Here is a 27,070-nt window from a genome sequence, read left to right as displayed (position 1 = left end):
TGTATTGTGAGGCCATTTTGAAATCAAGTGCACTTGATATTAGGATATATTCTGAAGTCAGTAGTAATTACTTTTTACAATACAAAAATGCTTGAATACAATACAGTACAGTACTGTATTGTATCAAAAAAAGTATTTTAATTTTATGACGAAAAGGGGTGGGGGGGGGGGGTCCGGACCCCCATGGATCTTCCCCTGGTATACTGTAATTGTCTATTTCAAGGAGTTCATCACTTTACTGTACTTTAAAATCTAATGCATAATTCAGCTGTAAAGAACTAAAATTTTTATAAAAGACTAAGGCATGAAAAAATTGAAAATAAATTATCCCCATAATCCAGAGGAAAAATTTTCTATTCATTATTGCCTATAATTTCATGACTTAGGCATTCACCAAATCAACCTACACCCCACAAGTACTCTCAAGCAGAGTACACTTTTAAGTACAGTAGAAATATTAATTACTATGCAAAAAATAAAGACAAATTATAAATAATTAGCACCATCATTCTGCTCAAATACACTGCATATTTACTTTTGAATCCAAAAATAATAAAAACACATTCAGAGGCACAATATACTATTTTTTGTCAGTTAACTTTTATGCCCCAGGTAATGTAAGACCCGCCGCCACACCCCTTACGTGGGCCTATTTTGGCAAAAAAACATTTTTTTAAATTCACAGTTGAAAACTGGTATTTCAGGCATAAAATTAGTGCAGTCACTCCAAGCAAACTGGCGAGGTGGGAGGAGGGAGTGAGCGCATTGTCTGTATCAATATCCTCACCGCTAGCTGCCTCAACAAACTCTACATCATCTGGGTCTGTTTCCTCCTCATCACTTTCTTCGTCACCCAATGCTATATCAATGCCACTCTAATCAAGCAACTCTTGATGAATAACTGTCGAGGGGCGAGGCAAGTCATGAGACATCAAAGGACGTGCATCCATCATGATAGCTGGTAGGTAACTGGACCACTAGACTTGAGACAAAGATTACATGCAAGTTGAGTTGCCAAGTAAATAAATCCCTTACAAAGTATTTCGTCCCGCCTGGACACTCAAAGTATGCCACGAACATTAAGAACATTGAGGAATGTCACTCAGGGTCGCCTTAGTGAACATAGAGGAACATCACCCGGGATTTAAGGGTTAAAATACAATGTGATTCCAGGTAAAGGAAAAATATTCTCGCAAGTTCCAGAAATTGCACTTTACATCATCTCTTGAACCCGGTAAAATATCCCCCATCCCCTGAATTTTCCGAGTACGGTACTGGAAAATGCGCCTGATTTTCATCTCTCAAACCCAGATAAAAACCAACCCCATCCCTAGAATTTTCCGGAATTTTCCAAATACAGTACATATGCTGTGACGTCACATGGAGGGGAATGAGAGTGTGGCTGGTCGCAATTTCAGCTCACTGCCTCAATACATACATTCACCTCCCACACATACACACCCATATGCTCTTCATTTTTCTCATTTTATAGTTTTATATATTTCCTTTATTTATAAGCCACATTAGAGTACTGTATCGTAATGATGCACACTTGGAACACAGTAATTCCAGTTTTCTGACTTCCCTCCCAGTGGGTCGAACATCGCTAAACTGAATTTTGACCAATCGTTAGACAAGAACGGGTGTTAAAATTTTTATATCGCTAAGTGCTTGAACGTTAAAGGAGGGATACCTGTACTGAATACTCCTCACAGTACCTCAACTACAGTATATGCTCCACAATAAACATCTGCAAGCCTTGATTGTCAAGGCAAGTCATCACTCTTAAATAAAAAAAGTAACACTTACAGAAGTCACTGCCAACAAAATTACCCATTTTCAAACAGCTGCCTTAAGTATACAGTACACTTTAACTTTTGTACATGTTGTGACAACTGTATTGTGATTTTTTATATCTAGCAACTATGAGCAAAATGTTCTATCATAAAGGCACTGTCCCCGGAACCATTCCATCATTAGAGTATTTTCTGCAGTAAGACCACTCATATTAGCAGCATCATGAGCATGATCTGGATCAATTGGCTGAGGCACAACACGACGGCAGGCCCCTCTTTGCTGGTGCTCTAGGTAAGCACGAGAAAAGTAAGCCAGTTGTTCTTTTGAGAGGCATGGCAGACATAGCTGACACTCAACTTTGTTACAGTCATTACCACCATTACGACAATTTGTGGCACAGTGGTCAGGAAATACTACCAAGTCCTTGTGGGCAACCTGCATTTCATACTCATCGGTTGAACGTGAAGCCAGGCTGCTGGAGTGTATAGCGCGACCCACACCAACCAGACAAAGCAGATTGTATACCACTTGTTCATACAGGAGACGGTTTTCCTTGAAGTGAGCTGATGACAGGTTGGGAGACATATTTGCCTCCATTAAGTGAACCTTGAGCTGGTCATCAATGACAAAGTCAAATCGCATCATCTCAAAAAAATTGGATGAGTCGGGGTAGTGAGATGTGGCCTGTATCAGTGCTGTCTCTTTACCATAAAACACATTGCGAATGGCATCTCGCACAGAGTCCCATATTACCTCAGGGTCCTGTAGAGAAGAGGTACATTACATAAGATCATTTATGAAAGCAAAAATTTATTAGGCTATCTATTCACAAAGTGTTATAATTAGAGGATTCTTTCATGACAATCTAATTTTGAAGTAATTACAATGCAACTCATGCTACTTGACACATTCTTCATGTGATGACATCATGTTGGTAATTAATGTGATGTGCTGTTAAACTTTTAAGGTACCCTAACACCTTCACTATGAGACACCACTTTTAATATCTTATTTACTTTTATCCTCTTCACCACTGATCGGCTCGTTAGCCGCTTGGGCGATTGGTCACGTCTCTATTATGCACTGTTGGCAAGTAATAGGCATGCACTGGCTCCTGAATCTATCTGAACCCACTCCAGTGTTGGTCAAGTCTGGTCTTGAAAGAGCTCACACTCGGTGCCGTCACAACGCTTTCTGGTAGACTATTAATTCAGCTCAGAGGAGGACCCGTCCAAACACAAGGGGTCAGTAGATTATCTCCACTAATCCTTTCACTACAATACATCACTTTGAATATTTCATTTGGTTAATGCCAGAAAATTTTATTTAGCTCAGAGGGGGAACCCATACACAAGGGGTAATTATCTAGGCTACTTCATCAGCTAATAAAGGGTAGTACAGTGGACACTGAACTATCCAACAACCTAATACTGTAAGTATGACTATCAAGTATCTCTGCATCTTCCAATTTCAGAGTGACTGCTTCTGCTAAAATATCAGGTAAAGTACAAGGCTGGAAAGTACTAACTACCCTCCCTCCCAGCCAGGGTGAAGGTAGTTTTAGGCTTAGAAGAATATAACTTGCATTACTGAAATCCTAGCAAGATAGCAAATAATTTGAGTATAAACATCACATAGTTTGCACAATAAATAAAAACTTTAGTCCTTTAGTGTAGTACAATTGAGTACAAAATGTGTACAGTAATATGTTGCTCAAAATTAAGGCTCTTTCACATTTAATTTACATTTAATATTTGTTTAATTTAAATTTCCAGCAGCCTATGGTGCTTTAGATACACCGGAGGTGTATCATTAGTGGGTCAAATGTAGTGTTGAATATATATATATATATATATATATATATATATATATATATATATATATATATTTCAGCCATGGACTGAATAATGCATCAGTATTTACTGCTTCTGGTTCATATAGTGATTATATTTTATCACAATCAAATATGCATATACAATGTATAGGTATATTTACCATATTTAATATAGTTTATATCACCATATTTATTTAATTTACTATCTACTACATTTACTGTTTATTTAATGCAGGTTAGCTTTTGTATTACGTACTGTATATAGTTCATAATACACAGGTTTAAACAACAGTACTGTACAGTGATTAACATTTACAAACTCTTACCTCATCTGCTTCAATACAGTATCAGCCAGCCCTCCAGTCCCAGCCTTAATGGGCAGTAGAAAGTACAGCGCCCCCAAGTAAGTGGATTTAACTGCACTGAACCCAAATACACACATCAATATCATGCAACCCAAATTCCAAAGTACACGGGGGTCCCAAGTACGCGGGCGAGGGAGATAAAGAGGAAGTGAGCAAATGAGCTGGCTGTTGATTGGCTGAGTGGCCACTACCAACCAATAAGAGATGAGGACATCACTTCCTGGCTGTGACATCACCAACAATGCCGACGCCAGTCTCAGTCCTCCTCTCCTCAAGACACTACAGTGGCTTGTTTTTTCCTGTATTTTTTAAGTGTTTTTGGCTGTTACAGCTACCATGGCTACCCCACCTACTGCTGTTGGGACTCCAGCACCTGCCCAGCCAGGCAGAAGAGTGAAGTCAATGACCTTGTCGTGCAAGGAGATAATAGACTGGCTGGACAATGGCAAGAAAGTGTTTATTGTTCTTATTTAAGGACTTATTTCTGTTTTATTATTGACCTTATACAGGTATAACTAAGGTACACATATTTAACAAAGTGCTTTGAAAGACCAGTTTTTCCCAATAGTTTATAGTACCCAAGTACAAGGTTCCCAGGCACGCTCCTCTATGTTGGCACCAATTAACCACGTACTTGGGGGAAGCACTGTATTTACTGGTACTGTATATGTAGATATACAGGTGTGCATAGCTTAAGTAGGCCCATGTACAGTACCTGTATACCTAAATCACATTGTCAACTGCACTGTACAAGTAAAGATTATCAACTCCTTATCTGGCTAAGATAAAAAATTTCCTGAGAAAACTGTGTAAGTGAAAGTGTCACCAACCTTATCTTGAGCTCTGAGCCATGCATCAAATGATCGCTTCATGCCAAAACCATAATCTTTGTAGTACTGTTGTAATGATGGAACTTTCCACGTTGGCAAGTAGTCATCACCAACCACATACTTATCACGAACCTCCGGGTCAAATGGATGATACTTTTCAGGACAAAACCTGAAAATGTTAAACTGGGTATCAGTTTTATATTTGTTTGGTTATCTATCCAAGTTTTTCATAATAAAGGAATTATGAATTTTTCACTTGCCAAAAATCTATTTTTTCATAAAGATTGCAACCTACAGAATATCACTCCCTCCCTGGGGCTCTTCAATGGAATCTTATACAGTATTGCATTATCATCATGGTTACCTTACCTAAAGAGTACATCTCCCTCATAGATGTAGACCCTGAGTGGCTGTATTGATGTAATTATGGTGTACACGCCAATGTCAAATTTGTACCCATCAACAAGGATTGGGTTGTGGACAAATTCTTGAACAAAAGATCCCTCAGCTCCTAAGTCTAAGGCATCCAGCTTCTCAATTTTAATCCCACGATGGTTGTTGGACTTTTGCACAAACATCATATCTGGGTTCTGTTTGGCATATTCAAGTAGATTAGATTTTTCTGCTGGCATCCTAAAGGCTCTGGGAATGAAGGGCAGTCCAGAAACAGCAAGATTGACTTTATTAGTTATGAAGCCTGAGCCAGGGAAGTGGTTAACTCTTTGGTGAGGCTTGAGATGAGTCATCATCTGCTTGAGTTCCCTGAAGGGATAATTATGTGACCATAAAACATTCCAGTCTTCTCCATCCTCTGCCAGGTCATAGCCCAGCCGGTGTAAAACATTGGTAACATGTGTCAGATAACCTGTGCCCTTGTTTGAGCCACGGACCCAGGCAACAGGCCGCGCATAGTGACTTGCCCCTCGTGCCTCTGCCACTGCTTCACCTGCAAAAGGAATATGATAATGATTATAAAGTTCATCATTTACTGGGCACTGTTTAAATGTAATATTGTACTGTATTGTACTTAACCTACAACAGTTCCTGAATGATAATGGACCAAAGTGAAAAGAAAAACCAACGGAATGAATGACACCATAATATATTACAAGGTAAACAATCAATATGACACAGAAGAACTAAAATAGGAAATGGAGCAAATGAAGGCTTGGTCTGAAATATGGCCTCACTCCTTCAAATGGTAAATACAGACAAATGCAAAACATTACAGTCTGGTAAACATATCCCTAAAGCAGTCTATACCATGAGGTCAATATATATTGCAGCAGAGATGGAAGAGAAGGATTTGGTTATTCATATATCTACAGATCTAAAATGTCATGTTTAATTATACACTATAACTTTGAGTATGTGGTGTAGTGTCACTAGCCTGCCCCAATCAGTACCAATTATTGCCTAAAAAGTAGACAACAATATGGATACACAGGTTTAATGCCTTCATCCAGAACACACATTAGTAACAAACTTTCTGTAATACTTACTTACTTATCCACTTCACCACTTGTCAAATGAGCAGTCTGTTGTGTTACTCATTGTTGGCAAGCACTGTACAGGGCATCTACAGGCTCTTCAATGTACCTGAACATGTAACAGTGTTTGGTCAAATCTGCTCTTATATGAGCTCACACTTGGTGCTGTCACAACATTTTCTTTTAGGTTATTCATAATTTTAATTCCAACACAGTTCGGTGGCACCTTTCTGCATCAATACTGTAGTCTCTCTAAGCTTGAGGCTGACTTCTAATGGGGTGACTGCCTACCAACTCCATTGACTGAATAAAAATCTTTGAGGGGCTATCTTGGTAAGTGAGGAGCCTGAGTGCCAGCAGTTATCACCTGAACCATTCTTAATACTTTCTGTAGTAGTATTTTCTTGCTGTGTATCATCGACCTTTTTATTAATAGTATGTACAGTACAATATTTATATATTCACTGAGGTACAGGTCCTGTACTTAGCTATGTATACAGTAGCCTACAGTATATGTATTTTCATAAACGTCTGAATGTTGGTGGTGGGATGAAGTGGTGGTTATTTTCAATATTGTATTACATGTACAGTACAGTATACTAATTTGCCACATTTCCTAAATACAGTATCATTGAAGTCAGTGGCAGATCTGGATTTTTGAATGGGGGGCTAATACACACAAACCACAATATTCTGCAAATGTGTATTTTATTTTATTTTCTATGTACAGTAATACAAGACTGTACTGTACTCATCTCCAATACTGTACTAAGGCTTGCTGCTTCAATTTCAGGACACTCCAAGTCCATCCAGCAGTAAATGAATGCCAATCTTTAATAGTTGAGGAAGTGAAAGAACTATAGTTGAGTACAATGCTGGGAATACTGCCTCCTTAGTATACAGTGTGCTGCTTCCACACTGTCCCCAACAAGCTGTCTGGCCTTTGGGACCCACTTTCACTGTATTATAATGAGTATATATTTGAACTGTACTACTGCATTTTACATCTCCATCTGCTTATTTTAATATCTGATTTGACTTAGTAGTACATCATTGTATGAGTAGATCTCAACAGATTTACCACAAAATCTGGAACCAACAATAACTAACACTGAAGTACTGTACCATATAACCAACCAACACCAGCTTGTTACCATATTACAGTATATCTAATGTTAGCAAGTGATCTGAGTACAACTACATCCTCACAAGCTTGTCAGAAAGACTCGGATGGTAGACTAATATCCAGACAAACAGGAAGAGACATACCAATCCTACCTTAACCTGAGCGAGATAAGCTGACAAGCCCAGTTGACTGACACCAGGCCACACTTTGGCTATGGAACATCCCTCACCTCCATATTTTCATAAAGTAATACTTATTCACCTCCTGTAGATCATACTTCAACATTATCAATACAAAATTTCCCCTTCTTGTCTACCAACATCTAGACATCTAAACCACAATGACTCTTTGCATCCATTGACTGCCATAAACAAACCCCCTACAATATTCTCAGCATCTTCATCTCAAATACACACCATGGACGTGTTCTCTACTCCAGTGTTCGCGGGTCAGGCTATGTAGTTCATACACATTGAGGGCTGTAAGCATGGTTCCAAATACCAATACAACCACCACAGCCAGGAGAAACCTCATTTGTCGCCTTGAGATGGATGTGCTGGCTGCTCCAACACCCATCCCACCGCCTGCAGCTGTACCCATTACTGTACGTACACTACACCATTCCTGAAAACAAATATCTGGGATTTAGTTAATTTGTTATTATTTAGTTTTATAAAAAATCACTAGCATTTAAATGATCTGTATTAATTTAAATCATATAATAATGTCAAGAATATTAAATTGAATTGTTACTAGAATTTAAATTTAAGAACACTCCAATTTTTTTAAATAATTAATACAATATTTTATTTGGCTACTTCCAGATGATTTTATTCAGCTCAGAGGAGAAACCATACACAAGGGTTTAAACAAGACATAATCTCAGAGACAAGCGGGGTACCACAGGGCAGTGTATTGGACCCAGTGTTGTTTGTTTGTTTGTTTGTTTCACAAATGATATGCCAGAAGCTAGACACTCCTCCATACAAATGTTTGCGGACGATGCCAAGTTATTTAGGGAAATTAAGAACCAAACAGACTGTGAAGAGTTGCAGAAAGATCTCTGTGAACTTCAAGAATGGTCAAAGAAATGGCTGCTACGATTCAATGTCATGAAGTGTATGAGGCTGCACCTGAGACGTACCAACGGTAAGGAGGTGTATGTCACAACAGGACGAAGAAACTGCATTAATAGAGACAATGCGAAAAGGACCTAGGTGTGTATGTTGACAATGAACTGAAGTTCTCGGGTCATTGTGAGAAGAAGGTGAATCAAGCAACTAAATTATTAGGTCCGTCCCTCGTAACAATCTTCAAGAGTGAGGTGCTTCCCCGTCTGGAGTACTGTACTGTCACCCCCTCTGGTGCCTGCATTTTGGCACCTCAGCTATCCAGAGAGATTAGAGCGCCTGCAACTACCAAGCTTATGCTACAAACGGACAAGGGGTGACTTAATTCAGGTGTATGAACATCTCAAAGGACAATACTCACTCGAGTGCCCATACCTGGAGCTGCCAAATCCAGAAAACTGTGAGGCCAAACTTTTTCAGAGTGAGAGTTGTGAACTCTTGGAACAACCTGCCAGAGTGTGTTGTGGCAGCACCGAGTGTGAGCTGCTTCAAGACCAGACTTGACCAACACTGGAGCAGGTTCAGATACATTCAGGAGCCAGTGCATGCCCAGTACTTGCCAACAGTGTGTGTGACAGAGACGTGACCAACCGCCCATGCGGCTAATGAGCCAATCAGTGGCGAAGAGGATAAAAGTAAAAAGTATGGCCCAAATGCTGTTATACCCATATGATGAGTTGTAAACCCAATGCCCATGCTCTCCGAGGATTCTATCTCAGAGAGATGGCTCTCACAACAAAATTGTTTGCCATAGTGATTCCATAAGAATCCTCTGGAAGCGAAGATAGTACCACTGAAAACGTAGATGGGGATACTGTACTGAAACAGCTATTGCAGTAGTTCAAAAGCACAGTTCTATCGATGTACAAGGTTCACATGTGCTGTACAAAGAACAAGTGAAGGAACTAGATCAACTCATGAATGGTGGCCTAGATCTCAGCATCCTATCAGATGACATTACTGAATCCTCAGTGCTTGTTTCACTGAATGATGCTGCAGAGAGCAAGAAAATATTACTGACCACACAATCATGCACAGCAAAACTGTGGATACAATATTCAAAGTACATCAGAGTGATAAAGGAGCTCATCAGCCATTGGTAAGTTGCTCAAACTCTTTGCTGTAACAGGGTACAATATATACATTATCCTAAAAGTGCTCATATCTATCTCTAAATGATGCAGAAGCTCCCATCTTCGTCCATGACTGCATAAGAAATTTGTCGAGGAAGGCTATCATACAGTGCGAAGGAGTGAGGGGCTCTGGGCTGGACTCTGGACTGACCTTGTGATCGAACAACTCATTTGAGTTCTTTAAAAAGTCGTGGGAGCCTAACCAGAGGTACAGGCATGACGGAAAATTAAAGTGAATTAAAGTGTGTACGTGAATCCTGCAACAACACTGGACCTGTCATGGTCACTCATGACAAATCTGACGTTTTGACGACATAACATTGCATACAGGCAAGGTCATGGCCCTAATTCACTTGACCGAAATAAAAAAAATAGCCCTGGAAGGTTATTTCAAACCCTTGTAAAAAAAAATTCCCAAAAGAGAATCAGTACAGTTTTACGCATAATAATTCCAAAATCATTTCTAAGGGATTTTTTTCCAGGTTCCATCATTCTCCCACTGAACTATAGCCTAATTTCCATCCCTGACACATGAAATAAGCAAAAGTTGATCTTGATCCCCTATTGAAGATATTTGTATGTTTGCGTCTGATTGGTACTTTTCCCACCAGTAATATATATATTTTATTTATTTATTATTTTTTGATTGGTGGATCTGTACTCTCCCATTTACTAAGTCCTTTGATCGGAAGTATCAAAAGTTCCCAAATAAAATGCTCCCTATAAATGGTGATGTACGAACGCTTCTAACAGGCAACAATGCAAACTGACTGAATGGTTTCGAGAAAATAATAAAAAAAAAAAAAATGGTTTCGAGATTAAACATGAACTCGACCGTGACTAGTAATGCGCATGAATGATCTATGTCGTGGGTTGCTCCTAGCGTGCCTCACTTGCCCTCAGAGAAGAATAATGGTGGCTTGGGGAGAATAAGAAAGCCTGTCTGCCCCAACGCCGAGAGAAAATAATCACAACGCATCAACACCCCACGCCCAGTCGACCAGTGTCAGTAACTCCACAAATCTTAAACGTACAAAATCTGTCCAGGAATCTTGTCGATCAAGACGGTCCTGCATCAGAGCACATGGTAGTAAATATTTAATTAGCGAAAGGGAATGTCTCGGAACATCATTCTACAAACAAAAAATGAAATTAGTGAAAGGCAGTTTGTCTCGGAGCACTGTTCTACAGCCAGAAAATAGTCTTATGTACAAACTTCTTAAGTGTTAGTTTCTGGGCATTTAACCATGGGTCTGTGACAACTAACTCCAGATGGTGAACAACAGATGTACCGCAGAAAACAACTCCAGGCAGGATCTAGACTCACGACACCAAGTGATTTATTTATTTACAGACAAAACTGTCCCGAGAGACTAATGATAGTAATAATGGGAATACAGTAGCTGGATAAGCCAAAGATTTCCTGGGGGTTCGAGTAAATACCTGAATGGATCAAAACAAACTATTAAAATGCCTGAATGAACGTTCTGTGGTGGTGTGTGTAACGGAAAGATGTCTTGAATAAAGACGAAAGCTAAGGTGCTCCATTGTTTCCCTTTTCCCTGTGTGATTTTATCAAGATTTATCTTATCCACATCTTCATTGTGGATCTACACACACACACACACACACAATATATATGAACACATATGAACCAAACTTGGATATCATCATAAATGTAGACCAATGAGCGGTTCTCCCATTTAAGTTCAACACCCTCGAAAAATGTACGATATAACGCAGCCTCCTGGAAACAATGTTTTATAATTCATAAATACTGTACAGTTAAAACGTACATAAAACCAAGCAGGCGAAGAATTTTTTTAATAAATATAATATATACCTGCATAGGTATATAAATCAAGACACATAGACAACACTTGTAATCACAAATACACATACAATCACACATATAAGCATTACAGTACACACCGGAACACATCTGCAATTTAATGTATAACAATCATTTTCGCCACTTTTCGGTCATTATTTTGCTTCGCTGCACTACCTTGGAAATTATAACACTAACAAGTGAAAATAAGTATATTACATAAATAGGAACTCCCAGAAAAAAAAATACTGTATGAACTTTTCACCCCAAGAACATGAGTTTCGTGAAAATAAAAACCATGCCAAGATGAGACACTCGCTAAAATAAAGACCCGTGGCCTCTGGCAGCAGTTTCGTAACCATCCTGGCCAAATGTGTTAACTGAAATTGGCGGAAAGGAGACTCTGATTAATCTTGTTTACCAACTTTCCTTAAACCCCCTTTCGCACGCACCCCACAAACGCGCGCACAGCACACACACACACAACCACATGAGATCCTCTACAACACCGTCAGTTATTTATAGACAACCAGTATTTTCACTCCATGTCTAAAAATTGTACTTAAATCGTTTGTTAAGCCATTTATCCCCAATTCCCCTATACCTAATACTGTGAGTCATTTAGTCCATTATATATTTTCAGCTTGACTGATGTACTTTTCAATAAACTGTTTAATATTATTATTAATTTATTAGTATTATTATACACAAACACAGACACACGGTCCTGCACAGCAAGCCTAAATCGGCCTCTCTAGTCACCTCAGAGCTCACCAACGAAGGTGACATCCTTAATAACTCGTATCAATGTATCATAGCTAGATGATCATCATACTAGATTCCGAGTGACAGCAAAGTAGTAGTAGTAGTAGTAGTATGTGTATGTGTGTGTATGTGTGGCGTTTCTAACAGCTGTAGAAAAATATCCCCAAACTTATCTCTTTTTCATACCTTACACCGGAGCAGTAAACAATGATCAGTGTCAGCGCGCTAATATCCATCTTAATTTTCCTGGCAATTCAGTCAACGGCGCGCGCCTGAAGGGCGAGTGAGCCAACAAGAAAAGAAGCCGGTATGAAAGCGAAATGCCTAGAAAGTCACCAGGCAAAAATAACAAGCCCACACGATACCTATCCGAGAAAGAGACAACAAGCGGGATCACCTGAAGAACCTTCACCCAGCTTATTTCACCTAAAGATTACTCACCCTAACCAAACCTAACCAAAACCCCTCAGGTGAAATAAGCTAGGGTGGAGATTCTTCACGTGATCCGTGTGTGTGTGTGTGTGGTAAAAAACTAGAACACAAAAGCAGAGCAAACGAGCTGGACAGCTGGCAAAGAACGGAATGTGATAAAGAGGTACGGTAATGACTCGCTCAGCTGGTGCCTGTCGTCCCGGCCACCAGCTGTCAGAGACAACTATTAACTAATGTGGATCATAACACAGACGCGCAGTCGTGGACAATAACAACACGGATCAGCTGATGTAGATAATAACAAGAATAAGCTCATGCAGACAATAATAACAACAAGAATCAGCTGATGTAGATAACAATAACAAGAATCAGCTGATGTTGACAATAATTATAGGAATCAGCTGACGACCTTGAGCACAGTAATAACCCGCGATTTGTCGAGTGTCCAAGGTCGAATTTTCAAATATATTCATGTTTTTTCACCCCTTCTACTCTCCCCACTTCACCCAGGGATATAGGAGACATCTATCTAAAGTTGTCATAGTGTAAACTCAACCTCATTTTTGCCCATTTATTCATTTATTCGTATCATCACTGAAGTGAGCCATTTTGATACATTTTACCATCTTCAGTTGGGACCTAATTTATAGCAGGGTACGAAACCTGGTGTTACGTGAACCTAGCGTTAAGTGGATTTTGCAATTCATGAACTAGTACTCTTTAGGTTTTTCAATGTAATAAATATAAAATTATTATTGTACCGTAACAAATAAAAGGTACCGCACTCTACCTTAAAACACGTCATAAAGAGGGAGGCGGCGACGCTCTATAAGACAATTCCTCGACTTTGTTTTAAAATTGACTTACTATCAAATAATAATTTTTCAATATTCAACACCTGACCGTACTAATTAGTTATTTTTTATCTATATTAACAAATCGAAAATATAGTTGCTGCGATGCGAAAGGAAAGTAATTACAGTATCTTTATTTTAAATTTTTTTGAGTTCTTGACATAATAACTAGTGGTTATGAATTGTGAACCTACCGCTAAATAATAATAATAATAATAGTAATAATAATAATAATAATAATAATAATAATAATGAAAAGGAGCACTTTTGGTGGCTTTTTATTAGTTTGGAAATTTTAAATTTTCCGAAAATTTAAAAATACACCAATCATATATTAAGTTTCAAAGATATCCATGGAAACCTCTTTGAGACTACAGTACTGTACCGTGTTAAGGCGTACAGCGGACACAAATCGAAACTATGTGAAGGCTCTCCTTGCCGTCACTCCACGTACAGCCCTGGCAAGCGCGCTCAACAAACAATACTCAGCTGGAAGGGGTCGCAGGGCTAACAATAGCATCATGATGGGGAGGGAGTATACAAACAATACATTGACCTTACTCGTTCACAAAAGCTGCATAAATTGTGTTCTGGTCTAACGACAAAACTGTATGGTTGGTGCATGTCCTCACACACCACATACACACACACGTGCAGTCTGACAAAAGGACCTTATCTCAATCTCTGCGTCAGCATTAATCCCTAGAGGCTTTGTTCAACTTGATAATTATTACATTTCGTCATTTAGGTCTGTATTGAAATTTCGTTCAATGTAGATAATAAAAGAGAAGTCGACTCCTAGATGATATTTGTTCGATACACCCTAGTCCATTCTTACAGTGTGTTGGCACCGCTGAGCTTCTAATTTATCAGTCAATGAATCTACATTACCGATTATATAACTACGATAAGTAGCTTTTAGGAATAAAATTAATTTCTAAAGCATAACCATAACTACGTGACTACGTGTATATCATCTTGATGATAGCGTCACTACACAGGTGTTAATGCACTTGTTTATAGGATATATGATCACTTCAACACAAGAAAATTACCGTACCTGACTTTATATCTTAACGTAATTTAAAATTATATTACTGAAGGTTACATTTATTCAAACTATATACTGCATTACATATTTCATACTATAATTCCTAAATGCCATTTATCGTCATAAAACCAGAATAAAAAAACATATTTATCCCTGTGAAGTACGACAGCAGCTAGCCTACGAGTGAAACAATATTTTACTAGTGTACGATACTTAGAATTTGTATTTGTTTTGTTGTATACGATACCTTTGTTATTGTGTTTCCTTTCAGATGCTTCTTCTTACAGCGTTATTAAACACGCTGCACTTGCTTCCTGTAGATACCTGTTCTGTGCCTCTACTTACTCGATCAATCAAGACTATTACCAAACATCAATATCCTGACAAGGTTACTTCCCTCTTCTTAACACCCCCACTAACATTATCCTATTCTCTACCACTCAAAATATATATCTAACAAAACATAAAGTCAACAGAAATTTAATTACTACCACAGTTATGCAACACCGAGCAATCATAAACGGGTGACGAAGTTATCGTACACTCCACCCATTCAATCATGGACATGCATTCCTAAATCACGATTCTAAAAGCTTCGTGCGTTATTTTATTGGAAGTGGCTTCACTGCTGAGAGACGATAAAGAATGCATAAACAAAACTTACAAAGTAAACATTTAGCTTTCCAACCAAACCTAAAGTACCGTAGATTACATTGGGAGATACAGGGTAGGTCAGAACAATAACGCCTTATAATTTTCACATTCGTACCCTGCGGTGTGTTGCCAGCTATAGAGCACTGCCTATTTCTGTGGATGTGAGGGGTATACGATTACTGTAATTTCAACGCTATTTGGTCATCATCACGTTGCCGCAGCATGAAAGAGACATAGCCGAGTCCTCAAATCTCCCGTATGAGGAAAAATATAAAGCCATTGAACAACATCTTGATCAGGGTAGAATAGATTAAGGTTCACTGCCTGCACTATTCTTATCACGTACAGCGGTATACGATACTCTCGCTATGTTATATAATATAACTAGTTTTCTTTGCATACCGGACATGTCTCTTGCGTCGCTGTGGGAAGATAAAATCCAGTTTCGCCATTGTAATTAATCCTTAAAATGCTTAATAAAATCTATAATAAAGATGGGTTGTACGTGAAGCAACCAGCACTGCCATTCCCACTTCCATTATTGATACTTGTGTAATTTCCAATCATCATTACTTGTGTAAATTTTAAGACGAACAAGCAGTAAATAAGTGCAATAACTCTCCCTTTCCAACAACCTATGAAAATATTTAGCATTTAGTATTTGAAACCATTTCTAATTGTTTGAATAACTGAGTTCACATCTCAGCCGCACTCACCAAAAAGAGAACTTAATACAGGCCAGCAATGACGTGTGTAAAAACATCCCACAAACTGTACAAAAGAAGACGAACGGATGGACACTGCCAAGGCAAGATGTTCCTCAATAGGGGCACAACAACACGGACTTGCTACCATATATTAAAAATAAATTGGTAGAAGCTGTTACCTACAGAACAGACTTTGCATCATCAAAAACACACACGCATTGACTCAAAATTGCAGCATCCGAATCACTGCCATAGAATAGATTATGTTCAAGAAAAAAAAAGGTTTATGAGGAAGTGTGGCAGAAGTTTTAAAAATATCATGAACACAATTAACGAAAATGTGTACACAGTAAGAAAAGAAAGAAGTTGTTTAAGTTAACTTCGATGACATGTCAACAGACACTGAAAGAAAACGTCACCTTTACCTTACACACCGAAACGCAAAAGAATATGCAGTACTAACACGATATCACACAAAAAAATCTCTTAAGGTGATTACCCAGAAAACTAGAGCACCGGACTCCCTGCAAAAGCTGGTTCACGAAATTGGACAATATCTCGAGTAATTTGATACATTTACGAAACACAGCAGAGACGAGACACCTGTGGGCCCTCAAAATGGCGGAAACTACCAAGATACAGCAGATAACAAACAAATAACTTTATTATTTTAAACTAGTTTTCACATAACAGAAACTAAACGACATTCCACTCTCGAGAAGGGTTCTTGAAGCAGGAATGGAAATCGAGTGGTTTCTAAACATGAAAAGAACCAGACTAGGAAAAAACGTTCTGGGCGAAGTACCAGAAGGATTCATTTTAGGGGCTATTCTTTCTGTAATCAACAACATAATATATATCTAATCGAATCTGAGGACAATACAAAGATTTTCGGAAACACAATGTGGGAAAATAAAGACAGTAAATCAATACAAGATGATGCCTAAAATAATTCACTGTGCTACACTGAATAACTTGTGCAAACGTGTTAAAATACTTTCCCCCCCAAATTCTAGGAGTCCCCATATTCATCATAAACACAAGGACAAGAAACTGTTTACTTAACTCAATAAATACACCTACAGAAGTATATATTACAGGAAAATTTATAACAGTGACTAAACCTAATTCAGCATTAAAATACATCCATGGAAAACAGATAAGGAATTAAGGTTGTAGAACATGACGATCAGAAGCCTCGAGTACTTCTCCAAGCTGTCAAGGACGCGACCACATTACACACACACACACAAGGGCTCAGTCTCCTGCTCTGCGAATTCGTGAAAAAAGAGGACGTACTTCCCCATGGTACCAGCCCTGTTGAACAATATACGTGTTGAAGTTGTATTTGCCAAAACAATGTTAACCTTTATAATAGGTCTGGGGAATATGATCAGCAAAAACGGGTGAAAATCCTGACCTAGGTACAGGTTTTCTTCCCTCCAGGAGGAGCCACTACCTTTACTAGATGTGGTAGCCAACGAGAAAGTTAGTTTTTTTTATTTGAGTAATTTTCACACCCCAGTCATTGCTACACGGGTAACTAACACTCCTCAATCATTACTACACGAGTGATTGACACTCCCCAGTCATTACTATATGGGTAACTGACACTCCCCAGTCATTACTATATGGGTAACTGACACTCCCCAGTCATTACTATATGGGTAACTGACACTCCCCAGTCATTACTATATGGGTAACTGACACTCCACGGTCATTATTACTCCGGTAATTGACTCCCCAGTAATTATTACAAATTTCAAAATAAATCCTTAGAGTAGAATAGGCTTCGTGTAGATGAAACTCCGATATATAAGCTTGAAGTATTCCCACATATATATTGCATACTGCACACTACTGATGATCATATACTGTACATACAAACGTGTATTGCCTGTAAGAAACAATAAAAACTACACCCATAATATTTATACTGTACACTGACAAGGCTAGTTGGTAAAAAGTATACCGTGAGAAACAACAAAGAAAAATTCACAAATCCGAAAGTATTATTAGGTACAGTCTCCAGCAGTGTTCGAGGAATCTTGAACGACACTGTACATAGCTACACAATAACTGAAACATTGGCACCACCCTTCAAACGGCATTTTTTCCTGAGAATTGCCTTACCAACCCACTAGCTTCCAACATGTTTCTAAGTCGAGAGCCTTGCGTGATGGGTGAATATATCCTGCTGAATAATTACTGATGGTACAGCTGCGTGAGAGCCCTGAGTCCACTTGAGCACACTGGTCGGGTCAATACACGAACGTCCGGCGAGTACACGTGCACACCACCATAATTATAGTCCTTAAAAAGGGCATCGATTGTAAAAGCCCCAACCAAACTAACAACTGTCAACTAAGCCAGCATGTGCACTACAAGACCGAAACAAGCCGTTGGGGTAAAACCTGACAGCCCGTCAATCCTGATTCAAAACTTTTACAGTAAGAACAATTCGTTCCAAATTCTACATTATATTTTTTAAACGTGTTCACAGTATAAAATTATATATATTGTAAACGTGTTCACAGTATAATTATATGACATGAGTAAATTATACACTTTCCAAAAACACTTTAAGTTAGTGGTTTCAATACATTCACGTACGGTATATTTTCCTGCCACTGTACCGTAAATTTATACGGTAGAATAAACATACGGTTATAGGATAAGACATAAATAATGAATATAAATAAATTTTATTTAATTTTCTACACATACAATATATTCGTAACCAAACCTAAGCAGATCTAACAGGAGATTAAGCAGCAAAGGAGACTTATATTTCCTGAAACAAAAGGCTGAATCCTGAAATGTTGCCCTGGTGGATAACCGCTTTGGCAAAATAAATCCATTTTAACAGTTTTTTAAAACATGTGTTGGCCTTTCTGAATCGTTCACTTAGGAGAGACGAGTCTATAGTGAGTCTGCCATGGCGGGCTAGTGTAAGTAGTATATGTTTGGAGAAAATGTGGAAAATGATTCTTTTTTTTTTTTTGCATTGTTAGGGGATAATTTTTTTTTCTTTAATCATAATACCCACACGGTGCAGTTTTGATATTTACATAGTATGGTGCAGCAGCTAGTTTTTTATTTCCAACGAATTCGCTCAGATTACACGATTCTAGTTCCTGTCAGCAGGGTGACGGGCGGTGGACTGAATCACTAATCTCATATGTTCGGTACATGTCCGTGTGTCATCGCTTTACAAGTAGTGATCAGACCGAATGTTGTCAGTCTGGCTCAAGATATCATTAGAAAAATATGTGACTGTATTGTGAGTGGACTGTATGTTTTATGTGTGATTGCATAGGCATTTTATGTACGTTTACAAACAGTATGTATGGACTTTATGCATGTTTGTGTGTTTGCCATTCCCAATATTGTCTCTTTTTTTTATTATTATAAGTTTTAGTCTTTATTATTCGTCTGTGGCCTTCACGCCTTCGGCAACTCGACACCATCACTGAACTATGACTTGTGGAAACGAACCACTAAGCATGACCATCAGGAACTGGATGCTTAAATGAAACACTTTTTCGGGGAGGTCAGTCCCGGTAGTCCGTAACACTAGTAGTCCAGGTAGGTTAAGGGGTAAACCTTGTATGGTAGCGTACACCACAACTAAACCAAAATATAAACCACTACAGTTGGAGCAGGATGAGCCGAGTCAGAGTGATTTCCGCCGTAACTCTGAGATTCCAAGTTCGCGTGTTACATCGATACTCTAGACTTGTCATCAACCATGTGTGTCACTGATATTTTAAACCTGTCATACACTGTCACTGATATGACATACTCACCGATATTATGTCAGACTGTCACTGATAATATGACGTACAGTCAACGATATTGTCACACTCACCGATATTGTCACAGATAGAGTCACCGATATTGCCAACTCGCCGATACTGCAATAGACTGTCACCGATGTTATATCGCAATAAACTGCCTTCGATATCATTAACTTGTCAAACATAACATGCCCTTATCATTCTAAACTTATCACAGTCTGTCTAAAAGGCATTAACAGGAGCTCCACGTTGTCGAGAAGTGTAGAGGGTCAGTGACAGTGTACTGGGGGGGGGGGGGTGGAGTTAAGCAGGCTAACCCGTTCCCATATGCCGTTCCACATTCCTTGTCGTACAGTAAATAATTCTTGGAACATAAATTTTACACCTAACTTTGTATCTGTACCTTGAATAAATCTGGCTAATGATGAATGCCAAAGTAATGAAAGTGTCGGTCGTCGAAGGCTAACCGGAATTTTCCCTACATAAAATCCTTTTTCATTGCTGAAGAGGAAATTACTTTACATTAACTGCATTGGTAATCATTTTACGAACCTGAAGTATAATGGAAAGGGGCAGAGAAATTTCTTGGAGATCTTTACGACGGCGGGTTAAAAGGAAGATTTCTCAGCTGGCCAAACATCAAAATATAATGTGAATTTAAAGGATTTAAAGGTCCACACCCTGCACCAACACACACCAAAACGTCACTCACATGGCGCCCGCGTTGCCTCCCTTATTCAATTCCACAAGTCGTACGGCATAACAACACAGGCAGGTTAATTAATTTAGACATTCATAAAATAAAAGCAAATTTAAAAAGTACTGTAAATATAAATATTTCTTTCTTTTTTGTGATATCCTTAATACTAATGGAGAATTGTTGGGTGAAATTATGGTTGAAGTATGAATCTTACGTCTGGGAGTGGTGGTGAATCATCACCATAGGCTATGATGGAGTCTTGCAATATGCTACGGAAAAATAACCCTTATAATAGGTTATCAGAAAAGCTCACCTCTCATACACCCGGTAGAGAGGAACTGTCAGGGCCAGTAAGGTATTATGGGGTTAAATTAACGGGGACGACGAACATCCGTAACGGGAAAACTGTTTTTACGAGCCTCCGACTACTGTGCAAGGCAAGAAAACGTTTGTCTATAAAGGGGATGAACCTGACGTCATAGATCACGTGACGCATTTGGTATAGACGTTTCTCGGACGGCCCTAATTATGTGCATTCTGGACTTTCTTTTTATTTGTTTTCTCCGTTCTCTGTCTTATTAGCCGGTCGGGGTAGTCCAGTTTAAATACAGTACATGAAGCTGCATATGATGTTTTATTCGGTCGCGCCAAAAATCACTCGTCTTACATCCAAACCAAGCTGGGATAGAACCTGGCACGCATTAGTGAGATGTAAGCGAGCACCACTGTTGGTGTAACACTATCAGCATTAAACCGATTGGTGTAGTGGCTTTACCCCCATGTGGTCTGCCCGGTGTTTGTCACGTCGTCTCTCGAGTTAACACATCTAACGTTGTGACCATCTATAATATCATAACATACAACGGGAGGTTGTCTTGTACCCGATTACAGTATTGGTTGTATCTAAAAACAACGTGATATTGTAAGCTGTAGTGTAAGTGCTGGACATTAATGTATAAACCCTTAGCTTATCACATATTCCGTTTATGTAAATATTCTGCTTTTTCAGGTTTTTATTTCAGATTTAATATAATAACTGACCTTCTGTTATCACTACATCTACAGTAGGTGAGTGACGGCCAGCTCTGGCCCATCATCCAGTTCACCTGTAATATGTATTACATGTGCTCTTGTGATCTTTAAACGGCATGTTGTCTACCACACCCAACTCTTTTCTCAAGGCTCGTCAAATCAATTAGCTTATTTTTATCCTACGTGTAATACGCTGGGTGGCTTTCTTCTTGTCCTGCGAATAGCCATCACCTTACATACATAATATCCAGATAGTGGCGGAGCTGCCATACAACTGACCAGTTCTGGAGTTTGTTTAATTATAAAGGAAGCCGAAATTGGCCTTGAACAGACTGTACAGTACATTCGAACATCGTCGTATTGTCAACAAACACACACATACTATCTGGTAAGTACTGTACTGTAATTGTTATTCCTGTATACGATAAAAGGGGACCGAACCTCGCACACTCCCTTGTGTAATGCCGCTTAATGCTGGTATTCAGTCTCACCAGAATCCCTTTACATTACTCTGCTTATTTCGTGTAGTAAGGATAAAATCCAATGCTGTGTTGCTCTAGTCACCTAGTGGCAACAGCACAGTTAGTAAACGTACTGATGCCGAACTTTATCGAAGGCTTTTATGGGGTCCATTAATGCTGTGTGTCACACTCAAGGTATATAGACTTAAGTCACACATATATGTATCCCTGTATCCCGTATCCAAGATTTCCATACACATGTCCTACATGTTGAAAATCATCACTAACGGATGGTTTGTAAATTTATGAGTATTTCTTCCAATGATGTGGATGGACTGTACTTATCGTCACCTGTGGATCTGTTTAAGGTTGTCACCCCTGATAGTCGAGCGACTCTCTCTGATGCACTCAGCTGATCCATCGTGAATAAACCTGAAAGAAATTTAACAACTCACTTTCGTTATGTTTTTCTTTTTTATTTTGTATTCTCCCAATAAACCTGATAAACCAGTGTTGATATTCTCGAATATTCTTTATAAACTTTTATCTTACATTTATACACTTGGGGGGTGGGGGGGGTTAGTCGTTGTGTCTTGTCTAAGTCATTTTCCCCCCAAACTTTCCAAAAATTATCCTTATCCTCGTCCAAACTTTATTCTTCTGCCTTGGGGTTCCTTCGTTCCTAGTTTCATTATACCTTTGCCAGCATTTGTGTTTCCTACTGGTTGTTTGAAGTCTTATATCTCATCTACGTTGACCACCATAACACTGTATCATTTCAAACAAGTATTGATGTGTTGTTCAATGTACAGTACAGACAAATAAGAGAAACGCCATTGATCGATAATTTTAAACTGTTGAAGACACATCATACATCAAGCAGAGGCAAATTAACTGCGCGTGGAATTTTGTGGACGTATTGATAATTGAATACCTTATCTGAGTACGTAGTCACATCACCAAACATGTTGACTTTCGAGAAATGACAAGCCAAGCAATGGTAGGGGGGGAGGGAACCACAGCCGCCCACCCTACCCCCTGCGCCGCAACGATCTTTCACAATACACCAGCCCACAGTTACTTATTAAACGGTTAACACTCACCTTCTTACTGGATAAAAGAAGTTGTATATGATCACCTGAAGATTAGACACCTCAATTATTTCGCCCGAGGAGTAAGTGGGGTAAAAATGGTATAGGTTAGGTTTTGAAATAAAGGGTTCTGGAGATCTATGGTCCCATGTTGTGTACGTTTTTATACTGTCCTCCCTGCCGCCATGCAGTAGTCCTAAATCTGACACTGGCGTCATGTATTTCACAGTACGGAGCGTAAATTGTTTAATTTATTCTCAACGCCGACAACAAATGGCGTTGCCTTGAAGGTTCATTTGAGAGAGCGTTAGACTGAAGATCTCAACGTCCCTGGATCTATAGGCAGTGAGTCTCATAGTGTTGGACCGGAATAAAGAAAAAGAGGAAAAGAGAGGGAAGAGGAGAGGAAAAAAGAGAAAGATAAAATATTAAAAAAATGGATGTTTAGTCAATAGCAATAAAAGAGTTGTTCCTCCGTGATGTAATGCTTCACGTTCTCTTAATATATAGATTGAACTGTGTCTGAACACTATACAGTACAGACACTAGGGGGTGGAGCTTCATGTATGTGGGGCACAACAGGGAAGGGGAGGGAGAGGAGAGACTAGGTAGTGTCAACATGGATCCCTCACTTCTATACACCAGATCCCTATCTCTTATTGATGAGTAGGTGTGTGTGTGTGTGTGTATGTGCGTACAGAGGTAAGCAGACAAGCGCCGGAAAAACGCTGTCGCCGCCCCTCCCGCACTGGATGTAGTCCTCCACACGTGCAACATCTGTGGACGATCCTGCCGGTCCCGTATCGGCTTCTCGAGTCACCTCAAAGCTCACTAACGAAGGTAACATTTTTAATAACTCATATCATTGTATCATAGCTGGATGATCGTTATACTTGATTCCGATTGACAGCAAAGTAGTAGTAGTAATGTGTGTGTGTGTGTGATGGTAGAATGGAGGTATAATAACCCTATCATACCTCCATGGGTGGTAGTGTGTGGTTGTGGTGTGGTGGTGGTGGTGTGTATTGGTGTGTAGTAGTGGTGTGTGGTGATTGTGGTGGTGTTGTGTGGTGTTATGTGAAGGTGGTGTAGTAGGTAGTAGGCAGCTACCAAACAGGGAGGTACTACCTCCTGGGAAGATGTTGGGCGCACAATGTGTTGTCTAATGGTAGACCCTGCTGCCATAGGGCATCACGAAAGTTGTGCCCAAGTCCCAGGTTGATGATCTGACTTTTTGCCTCATTTACACACAATTGATCTTTTTTTTTTCTTCTTCTTCTTATTATTATTATTATTATTATTATTATTATTATTATTATTATTATTATTACTACTATTATTATTATTTTTATTATTATATTATTATTATTATTATTATTATTATTATTATTATTATTATTATTATTATTATTATATATTATTATTATATATATTATTATTATTATTATCATTATTATTATTATTATTATTATTATTATTATTATTATTAATTATATTTTCGCATCCCCTGTTCCCGATGTGGGTCAGTGACCCGTGCTCGGGTGGTATAATTCCCATTAGAAAAATGTGGTGGTGCTGGTGTGTGGTAGTGAGTGGTGGTGGGTGTTGTGTGATGTTATGTAATGGTGGCGTGTGGCGATAGTGGTGTTGCATGGGGTGTTGCGTGGTGGTGATTTATGGTGATAGTATGTGGTGGTGGTGGTAGTGTGTGGAAGTGATGATGGTGTGTGATGATGGCAATAGTGTGTGGGGGTGTTGTGTGGTGGGGGTGATGGTGGTAATATTGTGTGGGGGTGTTTTGCTGTGGTGGTGGTGTTTAGTGTTGGTATGAAGTGTTTGGTGTTGGTGTTGTGTGGTGTAGTGGTATGTAGCGGTGGTAAACGTGGAGATGGTGGTGTGCGGTGTGGTAGTGGCGTATGGTGGCGATGTATGGTGATGGTGATGTGTTTTGGTGGTAATGTTGTGTTGTGGTGTTGTAATTGGTTTGTGGTGCTGTAGTGGAGTGGTGTTGTGGTGGTATTGTATTGGTGGCGGTGCTGATGATGATTATTGGTGGTGGTAATGGTATGATTGCGATATGGTGATGGGTGATCGTGTGAAGGTGATGCTGGTGATGGTGAATGGTGATGATGGTAGGAGGGGATGGTGTGGTGGGGATGGACCGGTGTTAGGATGATTGTGTTGTAGTTGTAATGATAGTGTATTGGGTTAGCGGTGGTGTGTTGGTAGTGATGTGATGGTGGTGGTGATGGTGATGTTGTGATGGTGGTGATAGTGTTGTGTGGTGGTGGCGATGGAAGGACACGTTATGATTATTTGGTAATTTATGTTTTAGAAACTCCTGTAATAATAATCCCCGCACTTGTATTCCAGGTAAATACACCTCCAACTAAATAATTATCATTGTTATTGTGATTATGGAAGAGATACAGGTTGATTAGCTCTCCCGGTGGTCCTTTTAACACAGGACACCCACACCACGAGGCACCAGGTCGGCTCCACCATATTCAGTTATGGGATGTGATGCCCCTTCACTCCCCTGTCCCCCTCAACCACGTGCTTCCGCCTTTTTCTTATCTGTAAACTGATCGATGTTGTATTTCCTCTCTAACTGACGCCACACAAAAGTTATGTTGGATTTTTAATGAATAAAAACAGTTGTAACCATGTCTAGTTACTGGTAAAACTAGAGGGAAGTGCAGTTCATCTTCCATGGCTAAACCTAACCTGGCTTAGGCCTACCCCGCCTTACCACTGCCAGAAAGACATAAATCGACAGACATGATGTTTTTATATTCATAAGTACAGTATTTTTTTTAATTGTAATTTCTTTTATAGTCAGGGATTATTTAAACTATATTCGGCAACGCGTAATATGGCAACTTTGAAACTTGGGAACTTTCCTCTAGCAGAAACCGCTCTGTAATATGATAAGCTTTAGCTATAGCATTCCCCCAGATCTAAGAAGCATATGATTGTTTTCTTCATTTGTTAAATTAAATTTACCCACGTTTATTATTAAGCCAAGAGGTAATATCAACCGTTACCACACACATCTTTGGTAACAATTGGTTACAGAAGGGTTTACATTGGTTCGATACATTTCTATTCAATACTTTGGATAAGGGACCAAAATGTATATATGCCACAATATAGAAAGTACCTTACCTGCTTTTTAATATTAATTCTATACTTGTACTTGTATCTATGAATAAAATATTTGATTCTGATTCTGATTCATCACCTTTGTTACCAGCATGGTGCGCGGGAAGTTATTAGGTTCAGTTATCTTTTATTACGAAAATAAAATACATGTAGGCAATCAAATACTCAATGGTTATGGAATACACGTGGGACTACGAAATATACTTTGGGCTATAAAGCATACAAAAAGATTCCCGTTGACCCATGAATGCAGGAGATGGCAAGTAGGACCGACAAGACTGAGCCAGGCAAACCCCCCAACAGCTGGGCCATTTAACTCAACACACATCGACCTTATGGCACCAGTACCCCTTAAGAAGCATAATACAATAACACTCCCATAACTTAATTAAAATACTAATAGAGAAACCAGAAAAGATGCCAGAGAATTAGAATATATATTTATGCTTAATCCAGCTGAAAATTAGAGATAAATATAGATTCATATAGTAAATACAGAGTCATGAATATTGTTAAGCTCCTCACGGGTTCTTGTCTTTGTTTACCAAAATACCGTGGCTTTAAATCGACGCTGAGGGCATCTGGTGGTAGATAGTTTAAAATTTAGACTTTTTGTTTATATACGTATTCAGGTAAATACAGACTTATCATTAAGATATATTGATATTAGATACAAAGCTTTAGATTATAATTCATGAAATATTGAATTAAATACGTAAATGACACTGTAAGAGAGAAATAATTTGAAGATTTGTGTATGAACGCTCGCTGAGTGGGACTGGCGGGAAATTCGTATAGCATCTGGATTGGAGTTTGGCGCCA

At 39.0% G+C, this 27,070-nt stretch overlaps 1 protein-coding gene across 1 annotated transcript; it reads right to left on the bottom strand.

Annotated features, from left to right (window-relative positions):
* On the bottom strand, nt 1-20,503 carry LOC121854794 (probable tubulin polyglutamylase ttll-15). The gene is made up of 5 exons (XM_042349579.1): nt 20,352-20,503; nt 7,859-8,066; nt 5,196-5,772; nt 4,827-4,995; nt 1-2,559 (listed from the first exon to the last, which is right to left on the bottom strand). The coding sequence occupies exons 2-5, from the start codon at nt 8,040-8,042 to the stop codon at nt 1,924-1,926; spliced, it is 1,566 nt and encodes a 521-aa protein (XP_042205513.1). The 5' UTR covers nt 8,043-8,066; nt 20,352-20,503; the 3' UTR covers nt 1-1,923.
* Nucleotides 20,504-27,070: the final 6,567 nt, after the last annotated feature.

This window comes from Homarus americanus, unplaced genomic scaffold (genome assembly GCF_018991925.1).
Source record: "Homarus americanus isolate GMGI-L3 unplaced genomic scaffold, GMGI_Hamer_2.0 scaffold53233, whole genome shotgun sequence".
NCBI lineage: Eukaryota > Metazoa > Arthropoda > Malacostraca > Decapoda > Nephropidae > Homarus > Homarus americanus.
The sequence above is the reverse complement of the archived record's forward strand: the minus strand, read 5'-3'. Positions and strand labels throughout refer to the sequence as shown.

Coding starts and splice junctions, on each gene's coding strand:
- LOC121854794 (XM_042349579.1), bottom strand. CDS start 8,042: ATGGGTACAGCTGCAGGCGGTGGGATGGGTGTTGGAGCAGCCAGCACA. Junction 4,996..5,195: donor GAGGGAGATGTACTCTTTAG/GTAAGGTAACCA, acceptor TAACATTTTCAG/GTTTTGTCCTGAAAAGTATC. Junction 2,560..4,826: donor GGCTCAGAGCTCAAGATAAG/GTTGGTGACACT, acceptor TCTTCTCTACAG/GACCCTGAGGTAATATGGGA.